Source organism: Cydia fagiglandana, chromosome 13 (genome assembly GCF_963556715.1).
Source record: "Cydia fagiglandana chromosome 13, ilCydFagi1.1, whole genome shotgun sequence".
Classification (NCBI taxonomy): Eukaryota; Metazoa; Arthropoda; class Insecta; order Lepidoptera; family Tortricidae; genus Cydia; species Cydia fagiglandana.
In genome coordinates this window covers 12,946,376-12,961,853 of record NC_085944.1, presented here as the reverse complement: position 1 = coordinate 12,961,853, position 15,478 = coordinate 12,946,376, and the positions used below count along the sequence as shown (strand labels likewise).

At 35.9% G+C, this 15,478-nt stretch overlaps 1 protein-coding gene across 1 annotated transcript; it reads right to left on the bottom strand.

Moving 5' to 3' along the window:
* Positions 1-538: 538 nt before the first annotated feature.
* LOC134670300 (putative inorganic phosphate cotransporter) lies at positions 539-11,041 on the bottom strand. Its single transcript, XM_063528045.1, has 11 exons — positions 10,927-11,041; positions 9,692-9,831; positions 7,165-7,344; positions 6,773-6,911; positions 6,253-6,470; positions 5,822-5,971; positions 5,537-5,669; positions 4,549-4,673; positions 2,155-2,277; positions 888-1,026; positions 539-655 (listed from the first exon to the last, which is right to left on the bottom strand). The coding sequence occupies exons 1-11, from the start codon at positions 10,976-10,978 to the stop codon at positions 606-608; spliced, it is 1,449 nt and encodes a 482-aa protein (XP_063384115.1). The 5' UTR covers positions 10,979-11,041; the 3' UTR covers positions 539-605.
* Between the last annotated feature and the right edge of the window lie 4,437 nt (positions 11,042-15,478).

Below are 15,478 nucleotides of genomic sequence, written 5' to 3'. Positions count from 1 at the left end.
TGTTACATTATTTTGATATTATTATTTGATAAATATTTTCTTATTATTTTAGGATATGTGTCATAAAAAATATTTATACCTCTACGCTTTTATTTATTCCAAAATTCGTTTGCTATGTTGCACGAAATACAAAGACTAGATCCAAATATTCACAAAGCATTGTGTTTTATGTTATTACACCAGCAGAACATAAAATAATTAGATATATAATGTACAATACAGATACAGATTTATATATTTACACTGAGTATATGAGTTTTCTCAAAAGGGACACACATATCGAGCAACAAAAGTGAGTGAACACATTTTACGAGTAAAGAGGTAGGGTTAAAAGAGGGTCAGCTAAGAGTAGAAAAATTTATTGGAAACTTGAAGTTGTCTAGCGTTAGACCAAGAAAAGTCTGCAGCGATTTTGATAGCTCACGCAGTGTAAGTTTTATTTTAAACGTCAAACTTATATCAAATTATGACGTATAAATAACATTTATTTGCACTGCGTGGGCAATCAAAATCGCTGCAGACTTTTATAGGTCTGACTTTAGATATGCGTAAGAAAAATTTAAGAGTATTTGCTGTGTCTCTTCACATGTCTTGTCAAACCATCTTCATTCCTTTTCATCCGTGTCAGTTCTCGCCAATGCTGGTTTCATTTCTTCTGCAAAAGCAATTTGAACTGAGTCATTATCATATGTAAATAATATATCGATTATACTATCGTTTGTTTGTGTCTTAGTCACAGTAATTAAATCATTATTGATTTGCTAATCTTTTCACCCACAAAAGCAACTTCGAAATGTAATGATATGGTTATGATTATGAGTATGACGGAGCGGACAAAACCAACAAAATTGGGTAGAAAAAATGTGCCGAAGGTTGATTTTGCTTACCAGGATCTGTCGTTTTATTGAAGTCAGGACTATCCCAAGGTTGCCTTTCACTGCTTCCGAATATAACGTACACAGTGTTAGTGATGGTACACAGAGCAGCAGTCGCCAGAAACACTATGCGCCATCGACTCACGTCAGTCTGTTGAGAAAAGTTTTATACTTATGACAACAACATCGTCTACTCATTGATAATTTGTTGCTGATGTCTAGTTTTAATTGAGAAAACCAATGTGTGCTAGTGCAACATCAAAAAATTCGCCCGTAACAATTCCCCTGCCTTTGGACGCCCTGTATACATGCTTTAACGACAGGGGCTGGGGATTTAGTAAACATATATACTAAGGGTCGTTTGTCAGTCAAAGTGTTGTTGATGTTGGCTTAGTTAGAAGTTAGTGAGTGATGTGGGTGCCACGTGCTCAAGCTAAGATCCTAAACTTGCCCGCATGTTGCATTTAATAGCAGTAGCAACTTTGCGTGGTAACAAGTATCTTTCAAGATGATTGAGGAATAAGTTAACGGCACCAGTCATGGAACACTTAAGAGAAAAATTTGGAGTAAGTATTTTGTAAATTTTCTGACACATATAATTAAAAATGTCTACAACATTATGCGTTAAAAGTTAAATGTTTTATTCGTCCATTATGTTTTCAATGTATTTAATGCAACATACTGCAATTGGATTCAATTTTATGAATAAATCAAATCTATGTTTTTTTGCTCCAGTCATGGGATGTATAGCGACATTAATATTAAAACAAAGAAAAATCAATGGAACATCAAACTTAAGTAGCTCTATGGCTCTTGTTTTTGGTAAAATGTTACCACTACAAGTATTTAAAAACCGGGCAAGTGCGAGTCGGACTCGCGCACGAAGGGTTCCGTACCATAATGCAAAAAAAGGCAAAAAAAAACGGTCACCCATCCAAGTACTGACCCCGCCCGACGTTGCTTTACTTCGGACAAAAATCATGTTTGTTGTATGGGAGCCCAACTTAAATCTTTATTTTATTCTGTTTTTAGTATTTGTTTTTATAGCGGCAACAGAAATACATCATCTGTGAAAATTTCAACTGTCTAGCCATCACGGTTCGTGAGATACAGCCTGGTGACAGACGGACGGACGGACGGACGGACAGCAGAGTCTTAGTAATCTTAGTAATAAATAGGTACGGAACCCTAGAAACTGATGATAAATACTTATTTTACACGACTCTTCTTTAATACCCCATTACTGGTCCCTGTGCCATTATAGGGGTGTTATACTAACCGGATCATTGTTTAGTATGAGAGCAGTAATTATGGGTGTTAGAATGCTGCCAGAGTTAGCTGCGAAGTTGGTCAGAGACAGCAACACGCCGGCGAAGTTTGGGGATATGTCCAGATGACTCATCTGAAAAACAAAACACTTCCTTAATTGGTTCTGTTTAATGTTCTAGATAGCAATTGGATTCTTTTGTATTCGATTATCTATAGATGTTGAGGGTCTCACGTTTCCCAAGAGTATCATCATAGATGAAATGGATATATATTAATACTGTAGCAATTAAAAAAAATAATCACTTTTCTTAATAATATTATTTTTATAATATTTCACATCAGAATAACGAGATATTTCGATCCTATCAAAAAATGTCCAAAGTTTTTTTTCTATTCTGTTACCATCATTCCAAATAAATATAAGAAAAGCGTAAATTTTTAGAGTAATGCTCAATAGATTCTATAGCACTGCAGAAAAGTAAACATAACGTACCGAATAATATCGTATAAACATAAAAAAAATATTAGAATAGCTATTATTTATTTTGATTGCGTCATACTGAGTATTTTAACGTGTGTTTGATTCCATTTATCATTTCTTCTAATTTCCTCTCTCTAAATAGCGAGATCGGACCCATTTATCGAACGGTATTAGACTAATATGTATTATTAGTGTAATATCATGGAAACCCATACGATTTGACAGCTGGTGGACTAACAATATTACTGCCCGATTCGAACTTTAAGATACGTGAAATATTACGGCTAGATACGATATGGATTAGATATAATGTCAGTGGCAAAAGTGACGTTTTTGTTTGAAGAAACGTCACATTTGACACTGACATGTATAATATGGGCCTTGTTGCCTGAATTAAATTTCTAAATAAATAAATAAATAAATAATCCATATAGTATCTAGCCGTAATATTTGACGTATGCTAAAGTACGAATCGGGCCGTTAAGCCTTGTTCGGACTAGGCTAGTATTTTAGTCTAGTGGCGAGTAATTTAGTAGCTAAACGTGTCTGAACACCAAAAAATTAGTCGAGTGGATTAGTAAGTAATTTAGTCGAGTCAATCCATTTTATTCTATTTTTTTTAGTAGTTTAGTAGCGAGTAGCACCCCCCACCACGCGTCCGTGCTCACTCGGCCGCCGGCTAAACAAGTCCGAACCTGTCGATTTAGTCGAGTTCATTAGTGATTTTTAGGCAGTAGCGAATAGTTTAGCTACTAAATTACTCGCCACTAGACTAAAATACTAGCCTAGTCCGAACAAGGCTTTAGTGTAATACCGTTCGAGAAAATGGGCCCTTTGGGTCTTTAACTTATTGAATGGAAGCGCGTATTGGGCATTCTTTTGTTTCTCGGAAACTCGTCTATCTTGTTACGTCACTTTGATGGAGTGTCGGATGATGTATGAAATTACCCCCATCTCCCATCTATGTCATTTTGTACGTGATCAATCAAAATACGAATAAAACCTCAGCCTTGTACCTTTCAGCCTTATCTTAGTAGCGGTTATGTAATGAAACCGTAATAGATTTTTTTAAGGTATTCTTGCCAAATATGTACCCAGTCTTTGATTATTAATAACGTCCAGAGGAGCGGTGGCAAACACAGAGGGAAATGGAGTCTCCTAATTAATGGTGTTATTAGTTAAGGGGCTCCCCCACGCCAATGACCTTCGATCTGAATCCCTTAATTTTCTAATGTTTTTTTTTTTAATTAGCATATCATATTAACAGCAACTGCTTTAAGCAATATAGTATTCCATTTTATTTCAAAGTTTATTGTCTTCGAGATATTTGGCATCAAAGTTGAACAATTTTAAGTAAAAAAAAACTGGTTTTCTGGCCATAAATTTTGTGTTAATTAGTTCAAAATTAAAACAAAAGACGTCACGAGTCAAAGACGAACCCAAATATGTAGATTTTGTATACAATGTAAAATCATTCACGGAAAACTTAACTTAAAAAAAAACATAAAAAATAAGTATTCATTTCTTTCAACTCGTGCGCACGACCCACCCCTCGCATCTCACACCCCGCACGATTGCCCTGTCTAGACAGCTTCGTTGACGGACTGTATTATTTTATAGATTGTACAGTCATCAGCAATAGTATCTTACACAACAAGGGCCGCAAAAATATGTGACACGTTCTTATTTGGAGCGCAATAAGAGCGCGTCATATATTTTTGCGGCCCTCGTTGTGTAAGATACTATTGCTGATGACTGTACCAATGCGCTAATAACAACTCTCGAACGCAACCTAGCTTATTATCGTTAAATTTAAATAAGGAATATATTTTAGAAGCCAATTTGACCCAGTTTTATCCAGGCTTCACATTGCTCACCTTGCAAATTTTGCAAAAAATAATAAAGATATTAATTTCCTCTTACCATAAACCCGGCAGCATTGAAACCGTATAAAGTTAATGCGATGATGAGGACAACAACGGCCGTATTCTTATTCTCTGGACCCAGAAAGGATAGCACGATGAGTGACGCTGACATGCCGAAAAACGCTAAAAGGAAATGAAAAAATCATCATCATTATCATCATTATCATCATTATCATCAATATCATCATTATCATCATTATCATCATTATCATCATTATCATCAATATCATCAATATCATCATTATCATCAATATCATCATAAAATCTTAGGCATTTCGGTGTATAGACAGGTACGCTGCTTCCATGCCAAATTTTCCTGGACTCTTGACCAGATCCTCGATCTATGTATTTGTTTTGTCTCCATTTCAAGTATTAGTCTTTTTTCCCGTGCATTTTATATTAAACATGTTTTGTATTTAAACCAAAAATACAAAGTTATAATTCAGTTCTTCCTCTTTAATCTCTATTGTTCCTTACTTCACATGTCGTGTATTCTCAGATATTTACCAAGATTTTTGATAAGATTTGTTAAGTTAAAGACAGGCGGACGCTTTTGTAAAAATTAAAATGTTCATGATTTGTGGGCACATGGGGAGCGGACGAGCCTGATAGCCATTAGGATAAGGCATTTTAATTAATTTAATGACAATCATTTTCAAATTAGTATAGTTTTTACATGATAGGAATAAAATATTGGGTTTTGGATGAAATATATAGATTTTTTTTTAATAAATAGGACAATCAAGAAATGGTGCTTGTGATACCTTTGAATTAAATGAAGTTCTATAAGGCGCTATAAAAGTTTCTAATGTCTGTTGCAATAAACTTTGAAACAACTCCCATAAGCTAAGGATCTTGGAAAAAACTTGTCTGTTTTCTAATCTATGTGTCAAATGGCGTTAGAAACTAACACTCTGCAATAACGCGAATGCAATTCTCTCTTCCAGTGTTATAATAACGGCTTTCATTTATTTGGATCTACTTACATATAGAATTGAATATCTTTCTGCAAACTCCGACAGAGAGAATTTTTCTGTTGTATATTTGTTCACAAACTGTAGATGACGCCACTGAGCCGATCCACATTCCAATGTATGGAAGAGCAGACAGAGATGCACTCTGAAATGTAATAGTTACTTAATTCATATTTATAGTTTTTTTTCTATCTCGTTTAATCTCAGTTTATGACTATGTGGTTAAGATGGACCCTTACTCGTATTAATTTTATGATAAAAAAAGTTATACCTATGTATATTGTCTATCCTACTTACAGTTTTTAAAGATATCTGCAGTCCTCGCTCCAGGTACGTGGGTAAGTCCACGAAGAACAGTACAAAACTGACGGCACTACCTATATGTGTGACGACTAGTACCCAGAACACTTTGGTTCGGAATATATCACGCCATGGGGTTCGCATTTCCTGTAGATGGAACAAACTAGAATCAAATACAGATAATGTGGAAGAACACACAAGTCCATAGAACAACATGATGTTGAGATTTAAATAAATAAACGATTCTTTAGGAGAGAAGTATAGCACGTACTCGTCCATACAAAAAGAGAAAACGTTTTTCCACTTCTAAATATGTATTTTCCAATTTCCATGATTTTTTAACATGTTATTGACACAGCTACACTTCCCTCTTAAAACTATCGTTCTCGGGTTATGTCTAAACGTTGCAACCCTCTAAGTTTTCTTACCTTAGATCCTCCTGCATTCAATCCTTTCTCTATGTATTTTCTTTCTTCATCTCTCATCAGTTTGTGCTCGCCTGGAGAGCTCGCCGCTGCGAGATAAAATATCGCGGCAGAAACAAAAACAAGCCCCGATATAGAATAAAATATGAGCTTCCAACCGATAGCTGTCTCTGCTAGAATACCAGACACAGGCATGCCCACTATCGTGCCAATCATTGATCCTGAAATTATGATTAGCAAATTAAGGATTGCGCTAAGCCATACAAGTATACATATTTATATTTTATAATGTTTCTCTTGGAGAAAAATACTTTAGAACGTTAACCCAAGTGACGGTTTTCCAGCTAGATACTTCTCAAAATTTTAAGTCATTCAAATTTAAAATTAAAATAATTATTCGAATATTCTTCAATGTTTAATTGTTTGATTCCGATGTCTCAAAAATAATGTATCTGGAATGCTCAAACGAATAATAAAAAAGGAAAATATTTGTTAGCTTTCTTTTATTAAAAAAAGTAGTCACCTCCATAAACAATAGCAGTATACGAAGTTCGTTCGTGAGCGGGCAGCCATCGTCCTATAAGTGTATGCGATGCGGGGAACAAGCAGGCCTGAGACAGACCCATGAGGACCCTAGATGCACACATTAGACGCCAGCCACCCTACAAAAGTAGATACACGTGCATTAGAAATACCGTATTTTTGTGGACAGATTTCTGATACATTTTGATAACATTTTTAGTACAGGACTGTACTTCTTGAAGACAGAGACCAGAAGCGGTACCTGTACTGCCTCATTTAAGAAAATTTTTGCTCAAATCCAACGCTCGTAAACGATCTCTAACTACCATTTGAAATAAACAGATGCCACTAACTTTTAAATATGTTATCAAAAGTACCAAAATTTTAACTCACCAGCTCCGCGAGTGTTGGTATCAATAAGTTAATGGCGGCGTTGGCAATCATAGCTGATAGTAGTATAGGCTTGCCTCCGAAATGTTTGGAGAGCAGCCCACTTGGAATTTGCATTACGATGTATCCCCAGAAGAAAGAGGAGAGGATAAGACCCTGGGTCTCCTTGTCCCACTCGTATATCTGTAAATATAAATAAGGTCTTATTAATCAGCCTTGAGGTTGCCAAGCCAAGCAACCAAGTTAGGTATCACGGTGTTCAGGCCCTCAGGCCCAGGGTATAACTGGGATGGGTAGCGTTGGAAGATATCTTCTGTGGTCCGTTCTTCCTCTAAAATACTATGAACGTCATCCATAAATGAGCGCTAGCCTAGCCCTAAAAAGTGCAGCTCAGTCGGTAAAGATCAGTTCAGTGTTCAATAGTGAAGTAAAACAATGTCAAATTGCGTTAAAATTGTAATCGCTTTCGTAACTTGGCCATTTCTTCATTTATGCCAACCAAATCAACCCAGTAAGTACTAGGTAAACGAATAGTTTTGTTTATTTAATATTGTCTAGTCAGTTCGTTTGCTCGATAATATATCTACACAATATTTGTTCTATTAGAGATAAAAAATGTTATTTAACATACTGTTTTTGCGTTTCAGCCATGTCAAGCATTATATATAGCAGTCAAACTTGGGATTTCCATAAATTTTACAAGTAAATAATTGAAACGTTCGTAGTGACATTTCTAATCAAGAGGGAGTTAATTCCAAATATACCGTTTACACTGTAAATGTTGTTGTGTCCCGTTCGTACATATTCGGTGCCATATGAAGGAGAGTGAATGATGTTATTTTACTTATTTATTTTATTTATTATGAGAGTAGAGTGTCCTGTGACTGCTGGGCAAAGGCCTCCCTCCTCCTTTTTCCACGTATCCCGGTCTTCACCTGTCTCCTACCAGTTTTTATCAAGGTTAGGCGTCAAGGTCATCTCGCCAACGCCGTCGCGATTTGCCGTGACGCCGGGTTTTATTGGTTGTTATTTTAGTCCGCAAGTCATCCGGCTACGGCCTACGTGTCCCGCCCAGTCCCATGTTAAAGGATAAAGGCACCAGTGCTCAGCCATGCACCAGTAGTCAGCCTTTCTTGCCTATTTTTGGCTGTAAATAATAAAGTTTTTCTAATTTTCATGTGAAAACTAGGTAATATTATAGATTGATAAGCTATTCATTGAAAAATACCTTAATTTTTAAACGAATACTCTACTATGATCCACAAAAAAATTTCAAAGTGGTGGTGTCTTCTGACATGAAGGGTTAAGAGATATATGCGCCATTTTTTTTGGAATGTCACATGGGATTTTGATAAGATGATAGCAGCCGAATTGTGATTTATTTTTAAAAGAATATGGACTGCTTCTTCTAATTAATACCTAAACTATCTGAAAAACGTAAAAGATTAATATTAATCCATGTGGAAGTAACATTTTTATGGCGGCTGACTATTGGAAACTACTTTTTTGTACAAAATCCAATAGTCAGCCTCCCCTGGCTGACTACTGGGTTAGAAGCAGTAATTTTAAAAAGGTCGTAAACCCAGAAGTCAGCCGGGGGAGGCTGACCATAGGATTTAGGATTTGTTATTATTTTAAAATGAAGTGTAAGTCGTTAAATCAAGCCCCTTGAAAAAATTACGTTATTATGAATTTATTTGCTTGAAATACATTAAACACCCAGTAGTCAGCCTGTGGCTGACCACTGGGCAATAAGCTCACTGTATTCGATCCCACTAATCAGCCATTAGAATAGGATGGCTGGGCACTGGGTACCTAAAGGCTGTGTATTGGTATACAGGGGGCTGATTACTGGCAAAAATGCCCTTTTATTATATTTAATTAAATATTTCCAAAAGTTGAATTCAATTCAGATTTATTCTTTACAAAAATTTAACTTTATTAAATTATTGAAAAGAAAGAATATTGATAATACCTATTGGTCCATAAGTGCACAAATTATACGATCTTGAACATAGAAATTTCGTTATAAGGCTGACTACTGGTGCTTTTACCCAATATAAATATGGTAAATTGAATTTCCTGCCAATATATGGAATCGCCTCGCAGTACCGCAGTATACTAGACATTTTCATTACGAAAATACTCAGAGACGATCCCGCGGGGCAATTGCGGAGCTGACAGCGACGTATACATTGGTTTTATTTATTATGACACAGACATACCTACTATATTTATTTTATATTATAAATGCGAAATTAATTCTGTCTATCTGTCTATCACTTCTTGTCGCTTAAACCGCTGAACTCATTTAGATGAGATTTGGTACCTATGGAGATAGTTTGAGACCCGGGATAGGAAATAGGATTGTTTTTATCCATTATTATCATCATTCCACAAAGACAATGTTTTAAGGATGGCTCACGCTACAACGGTCCGGGCCCGGGCCGGGGTAATTATGGTGATTTCATCAGTATGATAGAAAAGTTAACTTAACTTCTTAATTTTTCTGGAAATTAGACTTTATTACCTTAACGTTAGAGTCGTTTTTACGACTTGTATCAGTCATGGCTAGAACCGCCACTCCCATACTGCTCCGCGCGATAAAGAGAGCCGTCATGCAAACGCACATTACGCTCATCTGGATGTGACGAACGCCGAAACCATGGCCTGTAAGGATGTAAGTATTTTTGTAGTTTCATTGAAGTACATCTAAGAATACACGGCCTAATGCAAATTTTAATAAATGTCAAAACATAGCTTAGAAATAAAATTAAAAGTGGAAAAATATACTGTCTAGAGTCGTGGGTTCAAGTCCCACTCCCACCCACATTACATACATAGTACATTTTTCCACTTTTAATTTATTTCTAAGCTTAATTAGATGCTGATACGAAATAATGTGTCAACCCACATTCATTTCGCAATAAGATGTGAACTCAAATAATTTACGCTTACAGTTGACATTTGAAAAATTTATGTGGGTTGACACATTTTTGCTAAACACCATCCAATTAACATCGTTCGCAGATTCGCAGACGTTTCTGCTTGACACAAAAATAAAGTCAACGTTTTTGTTCTAAGAAACGCCACTTTTGACATTGACAGGTCCGGTCCGTATCGTATCGAGATCTAATTATTGACGTCTATTAAAATTAGAATCAGGCCGACAGTGCTCACAAATGTCCAAGAAGGAAGAGTTACAAATACATAGATGCTAAACGAAATCGTTTTCGACATCGTAATTACACTAATTACAGTAATTACTAAACTCTGACTTCGAGGAGCTTTTTTATGTACGTATCACTTAAATCACGTGGTATGTAGATTTAATATTTTTGAAAATCACTTCAATAACTTATTAAAGCTACTAAATTGTAATCTTATTTAGGACAAAATTGCATCATCATCATCATCATCTCAGCCATAAGACGTCCACTGCTAAACATAGGCCTCCCCCTTTTTTGGGGGGTAAATGCCATAATCGCCACGCTTGGCAGGCGGGTTGGCGATCGCAGTCGAGTACACCGAATTTGAGGAACGCTGCTGCCCGTCCACCGGTGGTCTTGGACGTGGTTTAAGGACATACGCGGACCCGGGTCCCGCATTTTGCATCATATATTGAATAAAACTGCTAGACCAATATTGCAACGCGTCTATCAGAAGTATATTTACAAGACGGTGCTTTATGAAACACTCTGGAATTAAACAATACTTAACCCTATATTGCGTACTACTTAATTGAAAACAGTAAAAATACTTTACGTTCTATAGCCACAGCCATTGAGTTTTTCCTGGCTCCTTTCTTTTCCACCATAATGGACAATGATTGCCCCTCCACAGCACAAACCAATATGACACCAACAACACTTCAACCCATAGTAATACCCGTTACATATACTAATTTCACTAACACTTAAAAATAAACCTTGCGTACTGAGCCTCTAAGTTTAGAATCCTTCATAAACTTGTCTGATGTGAAAATTGTGATTGTCTGATTGACATAAGTAAATAATTATAATTCCTATTTACATCTGTCTTTTTCTGAGCTACTTTATATTGTTTGCCTAGAATTTATCATATGATGCCCTGTTTAACCCTGTCGACGCTGCTGAAAATAGACATATTGTAAAATCGTTTCTAATATAATGTACATATTGCACTGCAGTGATAATTTTTATTATAGGCATAATTATCATCCTCTGTTATAATTTGAGATAAAAATTGACAGTACCTTTGGTTATATTAATTGTGTAACTTGTGTAATTGAAAATTGCGAGTTTGACGAAATTGTAGCTGCTCAAAGCCATTGACGTATGTATATCTGGCCTTACGGGCAATGAGAATGGAGCATGAATAGGGCCAGTACAGCGGTGTGACCCCGCTACAACGCGATTGGTTGATCAGTTACCATCACGCGCGCGATTGGCCGCAACTAGTTGCGTTAGACTGCACGATTGGCTCGAATTCGTGAGCGACACCGTTGAACTAGTACCATTTTTAGTACCCGTAAGGTACATCCTTAGATATTATACGTCGATGCTCAAAGCTAGGTCCCGCGCTCGGTGCTCTACACAGCGTCTCATCCCGTTTTCTCATCTGAAGAGGCTGAAAAAGCCTCTTTCTGCGTTAGACTGTTCTTGTAGACTTAAAGTCAACATCAATGTACAAAACGTGAGTGCACCTTGAAGTGACATCAGTCGAGCAGGGATTTCAACAACGACGGTTATTGAATTCGCTGTCTAGCTCCAATGTGTAATGTTTAGGTGTTATCTAGAACAAATCTAGAGCATATTTTAGTCTATTCGCCCGATTCGATCTTTAAGGTACCTACGTCAAATATTGCGACAAACATAAACATCACTTTTGACACTGACATATCTAATCCACATCGTATTAAGTGGTAATATTTGACATATATTAAAGTTCGAATAGAGCCGTATAAGACTTTTTGGTGGGGACTTTCCCATGCTGCACGTATCAGTTAGTTTTGAATAATTCTGTTTTTTATTTAAAATACCTACATGTGTTGCACAGTTTTTTTTTTGACATTGAGAATTTAATCTACGGAGGTTGTATGCATTTTCTGTTATTTTCTCTCCCTATTGCTATCAGTAATAGTTTACTATTTTGTATATACTTAGTTAAGGTTAGAGTACGAGTAGATTCCTTTGCATTATCGCACCTTTTCGTAGAAATTTATTTACAAAGTTTGTTAAAATAAATTTAGTGCGCGAGCAATTTTGTGGAAAGCACCCAGTTTTAAACTACCCACTAAGCACGTTAAACAATAAAGTTACAGAGTCCGTAGAGTCAGCTGTGATTTATAACCGTGTAGGTATAAAGGGTTTTCATTTTGGTACTTTCTGCCGTATTCGAACTTCAAGATATTCATAAGAGACGACACGTACTAGATCCATTCTACGTTATAGTTTAGATATCAACTAGTTCTCTTTTGCAGCGCAATTCGGGCAACCAATGTCACTCTTACGTTGGATAGAGTAAGATGTCTATTAGATGTGAATTGGATCTCTAAGTCATATCCTGTGGAAATCGTTCAAGAGTATCTCCAGGATCGCGCAAATGTCAATTTTGACAGGATAGATCTTAAACATATCGTTAACGTATCATGGTGATCTCTAAAAGATATCTAATAGATGTCTATTTCAAAATCCGAATCGGTCCCTTTGTGTGTAAAGGGGACAATCGTTTTTAGGTATACGGTATTTGAGCCCAAAACAATAGAAAAATATTTATTTTTAAATATGTAAATACCTCCTGTAGTGTATGCGATTATGCGAGTAGCTTAAATAGCATACATACGCCGTCTCGTGTGTCCTTGTGTTGGCTGCAATGCCATAAAAAAGTAACTGTCACTGTCTATGGTACGATGGCCGCGGGCTGTACGATTGCTGTTGTGGAAATGAAGTTATATTGTGTTTGCGAGGGCATTGCCGAGCCGGTGTTTATGTTTAGGTGTTACATAGTTACATAACTACTAATTTAACAAACACTATAAGTGGCGACGAGAAAAAGGTAAGCTTTAATGCTAAAATCTCAAGGAAGGGGATCACCCGATCACCGGTCTCTGTACAAAATTAAAGTTATAATTGCATTCCAAAATTAAAATTGTTTCGTTATTTTGCGTAGCTTCGTATACAAAACATTATTTTTACAATATATTCGATCGTTTGTAACATTAAATTCCATACATTATGATGTAATTGGGGTTTTTAATGCAAATGCGAGGTTTGTTTACCCGGCTCGTATATAAACAAAGTAAGGAACCTGGACAGCGTAAATACCTAGTAACAGTGTTTCATTCTGGGATTTCTACAATCTTATTACATTTATACGTTAACATTGCATTTAACTTGTAGTTTTTCTTTCCTCCTGCTATTAAGTAGTTAAAAAATAAGTTGTCCATATTCACTCATAATGACAAGACAAGTACTGCTAGTTACCTACAGATACAAAATGATTGTTATAAAAACATTTATTTTAATGGTAATTATATTATAAGAATACAGTATTTAAAACACTGGTCTAATTAAGGCAAATCATTTCATTAACTGTATATGGGTCATACCATATGGGTGTAAGAAACAATATTTTCTGTGAGTTCCATACATATCTATTATCTGATGAATTATAATTACACAGTGAGCCTCTAAATAATCACACCATAAGAAACATGTACTGCATATTTTTTAAATTTCAACTTAACTGACAGTGAACAGCGGACAGAATGGCGCAAACGTGTTGTGGAGGGTCGCTAGTTTTGTAATGAAACCGAAATGGTTCGCCACACTCGCTGATAAGAGGTAAAAAAAAGGACGACAAGGTGTCTCAGTACCGGTTTCCACAAACTTTTCTTGTCGAACCTGTAGTAGACCATGTTGGTCTCGCATCGGTCTATTCAGCCACCAAAAAACGGTGTTTCACCGGTGACACCATAAAGTGAAAAGGCCTATGATGATGATGATGATGATGGTGAAATAGAAATCAAGGTATAAATGTTCTATTTTGGTTGAAATGGGTTTGTCTCAAATAATAAGTAAACATTTATTTTACTTTTATTTAACTTGCAAGGTAAGATATACATATGTATCCATTTTACATTTTGTTACCTCGCCTTGAAATAAAGAAATAAATAAATATGATATAACTATGTATGTTGTAACTATGTATGTATGTTTGTAGGGGTCAAACTTGCCAGATAAATTGGACCCTTTTATCATTGTTCGAATAAGCTTGAACACCACATGCATGTGTATGTTGGGTGGCAATGTGGTATTGTGGTGCCATCGAGCTGGTCTCGTTATGAAGACGGGAAGTGGCATATAGACTTTGTTTTGAATTGTGATAAATAAAAAAATGTGAATTATGATACAACATAACCTGATTATATTTGGGTTTGTCTGAATTCTGAATTGTCTCAACAAGTGTTACTTAGTTGCCTGTTGGAAGAGGGTTGCAGTCGGCTATATAGAATTATACCAAAACAAAAAAATAAATGAATTTTTCCAAAAATAAATAAATAAAAGAATAACTTATAAAACCTTTTAGTAATTAAAATAAGTTATCATTACCTCTATTAGGAAATATCTGGTAGTTCAAATGAATGCCTCCATTAAATTGGAATTGGTTAACATAACCCCCATTAAATTAGGATATATCTGGTAGTTCAAATGAATGCCTTCATTAAATTGGATTTGATTAAAATAACCTCCATTAAATTAGGAAATATCTGGTAGTTCAAATGAATGCCTCCATATAATTGGAATTGATTAACATAACCTCCATTAAATTAGGAAATATCTGGTAGCTCAAATGAATGCCTCCATTAAATTGGAATGGGTTGACAGCCGCCATTAAATTGGAAAATGTCTGGGTTGACAGCCGCCATTAAATTGGAAAATGTCTGGTAGTTCAAATGAATGCCTCCATTAAATTGGAATGGGTTGACAGCCGCCATTAAATTGGAAAATGTCTGGGTTGACAGCCGCCATTAAATTGGAAAATGTCTGGTAGTTCAAATGAATGCCTCCATTAAATTGGAATGGGTTGACAGCCGCCATTAAATTGGAAAATGTCTGGTAGTTCAAATGAATGCCTCCATTAAATTGGAATGGGTTGACAGCCGCCATTAAATTGGAAAATGTCTGGTAGTTCAAATGAATGCCTCCATTAAATTGGAATGGGTTGACAGCCGCCATTAAATTGGAAAATGTCTGGTAGTTCAAATGAATGCCTCCATTAAATTGGAATGGGTTGACAGCCGCCATTAAATTGGAAAATGTCTGGTAGTTCAAAT

Bases quoted from the DNA above. Each gene is read 5' to 3' on its own strand.
- LOC134670300 (XM_063528045.1), bottom strand. From the start codon at position 10,978: ATGGTGGAAAAGAAAGGAGCCAGGAAAAACTCAATGGCTGTGGCTATA. The intron at 7,345-9,691 runs GTAATAAAGTCT...TTATATTTACAG, and splicing joins AAAACGACTCTAACGTTAAG to ATATACGAGTGGGACAAGGA. The intron at 6,471-6,772 runs GTGACTACTTTT...TCATAATTTCAG, and splicing joins TACTGCTATTGTTTATGGAG to GATCAATGATTGGCACGATA.